A 6,558-nucleotide genomic window follows, 5' to 3' on the forward strand; every position below is an offset into this window, starting at 1 on the left:
TATACCCTCACTTGGCTTGATTCAAAACCCGAACTGCAAAGAAATGAATGGAAATAAATTTGGTGTACAAAGAATGCTCCTTCAAGAGCTGATTAGTACAATGAAAAATCATTTCCAATGCACTCTCAAATAATTTGAAATATGAAGCTCAAAAGAGTATGGAAATGATTTTTAAAAAATAGACTTTTGAAAGATCAAAAGTAAGATTGCTTTGATGTAATCAATGTGAGTGTAAAATATGCTCAAAGCTTTCAAAAATATCTCAAAAATATTTTCTTCAAAAGTATTTTCAAAACAAGAGTAGGATAACTTTGAATATGATGTGAAAATGAGTATAAAATATGCTCTAAGGATCGAAAGATATTCAAGATAGATCAAAGAATTATTTCAAGATGGATTGCAAACCTTCTTCAAGTGTTTTAACTTGATATATATAGGCAAAACCAAGATATAGTCGTTATGTGACCATTGGACCTTTAAAATATTATTATCTTTGAAAAATATGGCCATTTTTTTTACCATTATTAGCAAAACTCAAAAGGTTTGGTCGATTGAACTAAGGTTTGGTCGACTGAACCCAAGGCGATTTTTCAATTTAGTGCGATTCGGTCGACTAACCCAATAATCTGGTTGACTGGATCATAAAATGATGAACTTCGGTTGACTGAACTGAGGTTCAGTTGATTGAACCTAGGTTTTCTGTTGCGGACACCCTTCAATATTTTAGGCATAACGTTTTCTACAAAACTTCAAATGGGACGTTCTTGGTATAAAAATAAAGTTAAGAGAAAATCCCACAACTTTCATGTTGAACATAATTTAAGATGAGAACTTATTGATCAAGAAAATCGCTCATCAATGCGACAACAAAACACATGAAGGGAATTTTTTACTGCGAACACCTTTCAGTATATTGGACATCACTTTTTCTTGAAAAATCCAAATGGGACGTTCTTGGTATTACGAGAGAGTTAAGAGAGAATCCCACAACGTTTAAGTTGAATATTTTTTAAGTTGATAACTGATTGATCGAGAAAAGTGTTCATCAATGCACCAATAGAAACATGAAGGAGGTTTTGATAATCTTGTTTTGGAGTTTTTCATTCCAAAAATAATTTTTACATTTGAAATAATATTTACACATTTATTAAAATAATTTTTCATGAAATATACAGTATCTAAGGTCCAACTAAGGTCATTTGAGAGCTTTACATCAAATCAAATGAAATATGCATGCATAATTGAAACCTACAAACATTACAATTGAAAAATATGTCTTTAAACTTTACTTTTCAATTTTCCATGAAATGCACCAAATAATGGACTCCATTAAGTGCTTTATGATTTTCATTTTGCATGGACTATTTTTGTTTTCTAAAAGTTAATCATATTCATTTACTCAACGCAAAAATGAAATGTTATAATTTGTTATTATGGGGATATGACTCAAAAAGTTTTATAATGCAATTATGGGGGGAGTGGGGAAGATGGATGGGGTCGGTGTAATTATATTAAATATGTCGGGTACAGAAACGAGGATTTAAAAATGAAGAAAAATGTTGTGGTCAAACTCGCCGGGGGATCAAGGCACCCCGACACTGATTGACAAAAGGCGAAAAGCAGTTTATATATGTTTCCTTTTCCTAGTACTGCCGATGGTATTCTAATTTCCCACGCCAGACGAGCAGGCGTTTTTTTTTTTTTTAAAAAGACCAACTCGTCATCAACAGCAACAATCCCACTACACCAAACAAGCCTCAAGAAAGAGCTAATAATGCAAAAAATCTTCCCTCCTCCGGGAAGAGCTAGAGAGAGACTGCAATGTAAATTTCTTCCAAACAAGATTGCTTCTCGAAAGGGAGAAGTAAAATGCAGAGTAACTATCTCCTTAAAAACACCTGTGCATGCATGCCCCATCATCTTGCAGCTGATCCAATAATTTTTTACTACAATGGCAGCGTTCATACAGACTGAAGAGAATCTGTAACATGTAAAATTCCATATATTTTTCATGCGGGCAAATTCTTCAATAACAAGATTGGGAGAATAACCATGACAAATTCTCCGTCCCCAAGAATCTTAATCTGCGTCCCCACTGTTTACATGGCAGCTGCTCATATACTTGGCCCTGAAATGGCAGGGTTGTCTTGTCTCTCTCTCTATACACCATTTTGATTATTTAAATATTTGAAAGGAAACAAATAATGATGAGATGCCCCTCAGGAACATCAAGAGGCAGGCCCCAGTGCTCTTCCATACCAATTTCACCAACAGAAAAGATCCTTTTGTCATTTGTAATCTTCCATGTAAAGAACTGGGTCACTGTCTGCAGCAGATGCATATGGAAGGGCGATCAAAGATGACCATCTCATGGGCACAGATAGGGTCATGTGCTTCTCAATGGCTCATCTGGAAGTTGCAAGCACTCGTATGGATTGGCATAGAAATAATCTTCTTCCTTGGGTCTATCCGGAATTGCAACTCGTCTTGTTGGGTTCCCCATACGAGTTGTGTGAACTTCCTTCACCATAGATGAGAACTCATCCCAGCTCATCGATCCATTGCTGTATTGGTCTATCAAATCGACCAGAAGTTTTCTGTCCAAAAGAACAGTCTTCTTGAATCCCAAGAACCTGAAAGACATTGGAACATGCCAGACACGAAGTCAGATGGAATGGCAGTTCCTCAAAAACAGATGCAACTCAAAAGTAGGATTAAAAATCAAGAATTCAACACTGGCGGGGTGCGCAGAAAGGGAGTACGGGAATGGGGGGGCAGGGAACTGCATTTAACCCCACCCCTCCTCAGTGAGCTAAATAAGCTGTCCCTTGACAGAAACGCACACGTGTAGTGGCAAGGAACTCGCTGCTCAGCAGGAGATTGAGTTCACTTCAGTTGATGAATCTCCTACCCACCAGAAAGAGATAATGAGTGCAAGGGCAAAGAATATGCCGAAGGACAGGCCTGACTGAAATACCCAGTTTACCAGAAAAATCCATTTCAAGCCTAGAAACAGTAGGCCAATTCAGAAAATTAGCATAAATAGCAATCTAAGAAAAAATAACAAAAATTTGCAGCAATACCTGCGGTGGCCTTCCACTACTTTAGCCATGTTTCCATCATATGTAGGAACAAATATATCACTCTCAAGGGACACAAGATAATCCAAGGCGGCCATCTGTGATGAATGATTCTGGAAAAATCTCAGATCTGAAGGTTCCAGCAGTGTCTCCTTCCTGACCTGTTCCATTAAATCAAAAGACGTCTTGTCAGGAGGAAGCCTTGATAAGCATAAATACACACAGATGTTAGCGTGTGTGTGTATGTGTGTGAAAACATTGTTTCGGCTTTAATCTGCTTACCACATTAGGAAACGCTGCTGCCAAACTTGCCATTCGCCTTTCTCCGCCGTATATTTCACCAGCAGCAATATAAATTTGAATATTATGGTCAATACCCAGTGCACTTAATGTTAATGCAGTTTCCTCTGGTGTCAAAGGGCACAACCCTTCTCTTCTTTTCAACTCAGAATCTATAACTTTTTCTTTCCACCAGGGATAAGCATATCTGAGTCAAACGGATTCACAGCAATCAATAAAAGGATGATAATAAAATTCAATTTTTGAAAACACCTTTTTTTTTAATCATGTGAAAAAGAATGACCTCATTCTTGTTAGTTCTTCTGCCTCGTCATTGTTGCAACCATGTGTGCATCCAGAGAAAGCCAACATATCCATTTCATATCTGAGATGAAGCACCAAGAATGGGCCATTTTTCCTCAAAATTCTAACCACCTTTCTACCCAATTCCTCTATCTCTGAAGTGAATCGTAGAGCACTAAAATTTACTCGGCAACGCAACTTTTGTATATCAGAAGGTAGCCCATTATTAGCAAGTCGAGCATCAGTTTTATTTAAATGTACTACTTTGTATTTCTGCACCAAAGGAAGAATCTGTTCCAAAAATTTTGTAAAACGAAAAATTAGTTTTAGTTAGGCACAAGTCTTTAACAATGAAAGAAGAGGTTTGTCACTAGCATGGCAAAGAAAACAATATAACCTGATTATAGTAGTAGGAAATGTTGGACCAACTAATGGGTGGCAATGAATAGAACTTCCCCAGTTCAACTCTTTTCTTAAGCCTGGGTGGCAGCTCTTTCAATATTCGAACCTCATCTCTCAAGGATGTAATGAAATGATTGACATCAAATATGTCCTTGAATTCACTGCCAAATTAAAATACATCTTAGAAAGTTCAGGCTGAAATTACAACTCTCAAAAAGTGAAATGCTATTGACACCAAAAGTGAGCATGGCGAATTCACTTAACCTTGGGTCAGCCCAAAAGGAGGATTTATCAAGCTCTGGAACAATAAGAGTGACATTTAAATATCTGGCAATAGCAACCATGTCACATATCTACAAAGAAAATTCAAAAGTTAGAACCAAAGCAGCATATAGACATGCTATCAACAAATAAGAAAGAATCCACAGAGAAAAGCCTGCAACAGCTCACCGCTGCACGCATTTGGTTGAGCCCTCCATTGCAAGATACCATAAGATAACCATTATTCTTATAAACCCCTGCAATGCATGCAACAGTTAACAATTTAAAAAAACAATGGTGCTCCATTCGATTGGCAACATATTATATAAAAACAAATGAAACTCAAGACTCAAGAGTATAACATGCTAATATTCCATTTTCATTTCCTTCCCCACAAAATATAAGAAACTTAAAGAAACAAAGAAAGAAAGCAGAATTACAGTCCCCATATAAACAAGAAATTTTATCAGTGTGTTACAATGAAAGTAATCAAGCCTTCTTGAGAAGGACAACACTAGACACTGGGCATGTAGAACTATCAATAACTAAACAACACAGGCATCAGGGGCAAAATTCACTTCCTCGACAACAAGGAATCACAAGAGAGAAACTGAAAATATGATGCTACAAAAACATGAATTCACAAATGGAACCCTGCCAAAGAGGGAAGTTTTGGGGTAGAAACAGATAAATTGGCTCGACTAAATTGAACCGGATTACAATCATATGAGTTTAAGGAAAATTGAATATTAGCTAAGGGATACAAGAGATCAATTCTACCAAAACCATATAGATTAATGCTTCAATATGAATGCAAAATAAAGAACAATAATTAAACAAAGAAGCGTAAAAACTCACTCTTAGGCGGAAGAACAACTTTGTGGGGAAGAGAAGGCACTTCATCACGCAAAGATGACTCGGAATGTGGGAAACAAGAAGGCCAGCCCTTCAACAACCTTGGCCCCCACATCTCACCCAATGCCACTAACTGAACAACACAAGTCCACAGCAAGACCGTCGTCATTGCCCGGATCATCCACAGCTTCATTCGGGATCGCGAAACCATCGGAATCCTCGATTTCTCAACTTTCCCTTCTCCCAAACACTTCAAACTCATTTCCCACTCTCTCCCTTTTCCACACTTCCCATTACATTCCTCTACCTTACACATTGTGCAACCATTCCCTCCCAATTCACCTCACCGACACTTTTCCCCACAAACTCTTACCTTTAAAAAAATTCAGTAATCATCTCAAATCCAGAACTCCCTCGATGCGAGCACCGACAAACACTTGAAGATATAAATAACCCACTTGATCTCGTAATCTCAATGTCTCGTAATGAAGATACCCAAACGTTACATTCAGAATTTACAGAACCGGACCGCCTCGAAACTCTAAAACCTTCTCAAATCCAAAATTCATAAAAACCCTTTAAAACAATCAAATACGAAGAACCCACATGTGAACACACTTAATATCAGCCCTCAACATTAAAAATATATGTATATATCTCCAAAAAATTTAAAAATGGCAGCGAGAAAATACAAAGAATGTGAATAAATTCAACAGAACTACACAAAACAACCGCTTGTTTGGTTCAATCTTCGCAAACCCATAAAGGGGTCGATGCAATCTTGGGTCCCCGACGAGATTTAACGGCCAGATCCCGGCAGAGCGCCGGAGAACTGGTTCGCAAGGAGTGGGGTGGGGGGAGTTCGGAAAAGCAAGGCTGAAGGCACGAGAGTCCTTCGTGCCAATGGAAGTGATGAAAGCCTTTAATTACGGCGCAGGTATGCTTGCGAGTTACTATGGGACGGAGAAAATAACACCGTGTGGGACCATACAATTACCCTTTTGTCCTTTTGAACCCTGGTTATGTTCGATTAACTATGGTTAAGTTTTGACTAGGGTTTATAAAGTGGCCAATAAATGTGCCACATATTATCTGACAGTCTAGCTTGGCCTGGTCCCACATTTTTCCGTTGTCTTATACTTATCTAGTTGTACCATGGGTGCACGTGGCACTCACGTTGACATGACATGTCAGCACATTGTGATTTATTTTTTATTTAAAATTTTTTTGATTGGAATGTGAATTTTAAAATTACAATAAGCTAATTAGTTTGACCAAATTGTTGAAAGGTTTTTAAAACTATGGAATTTTTTCCTATTTTTTTGGGTAATCACACAATGCATGCCACATTTTTGTGAAGGACAATTCTTTTCAAGAA

General features: G+C 37.6%; 1 protein-coding gene across 3 annotated transcripts; it reads right to left on the reverse strand.

The window, feature by feature from the left end:
* Positions 1-1,921: 1,921 nt before the first annotated feature.
* Positions 1,922-6,125, reverse strand: LOC131159492 (rhamnogalacturonan I rhamnosyltransferase 1-like). Of its 3 annotated transcripts, XM_058114467.1 has the most exons (9): positions 5,184-6,116; positions 4,515-4,582; positions 4,329-4,417; positions 4,060-4,225; positions 3,664-3,953; positions 3,363-3,567; positions 3,084-3,241; positions 2,987-3,006; positions 1,922-2,633 (listed from the first exon to the last, which is right to left on the reverse strand). In XM_058114467.1, exons 1-9 carry the CDS (start codon positions 5,494-5,496, stop codon positions 2,578-2,580), a joined length of 1,365 nt encoding a protein of 454 aa, XP_057970450.1. In that variant the 5' UTR covers positions 5,497-6,116; the 3' UTR covers positions 1,922-2,577. The 3 variants fall into 3 exon arrangements, with proteins under 3 accessions (XP_057970450.1, XP_057970434.1, XP_057970443.1); XM_058114451.1 differs by lacking the exon at positions 2,987-3,006 and having other exon boundaries at positions 5,184-6,125; XM_058114460.1 differs by having other exon boundaries at positions 1,922-3,006.
* Between the last annotated feature and the right edge of the window lie 433 nt (positions 6,126-6,558).

This window comes from Malania oleifera, chromosome 1 (assembly GCF_029873635.1).
Source record: "Malania oleifera isolate guangnan ecotype guangnan chromosome 1, ASM2987363v1, whole genome shotgun sequence".
NCBI classification, from domain to species: Eukaryota; Viridiplantae; Streptophyta; class Magnoliopsida; order Santalales; family Ximeniaceae; genus Malania; species Malania oleifera.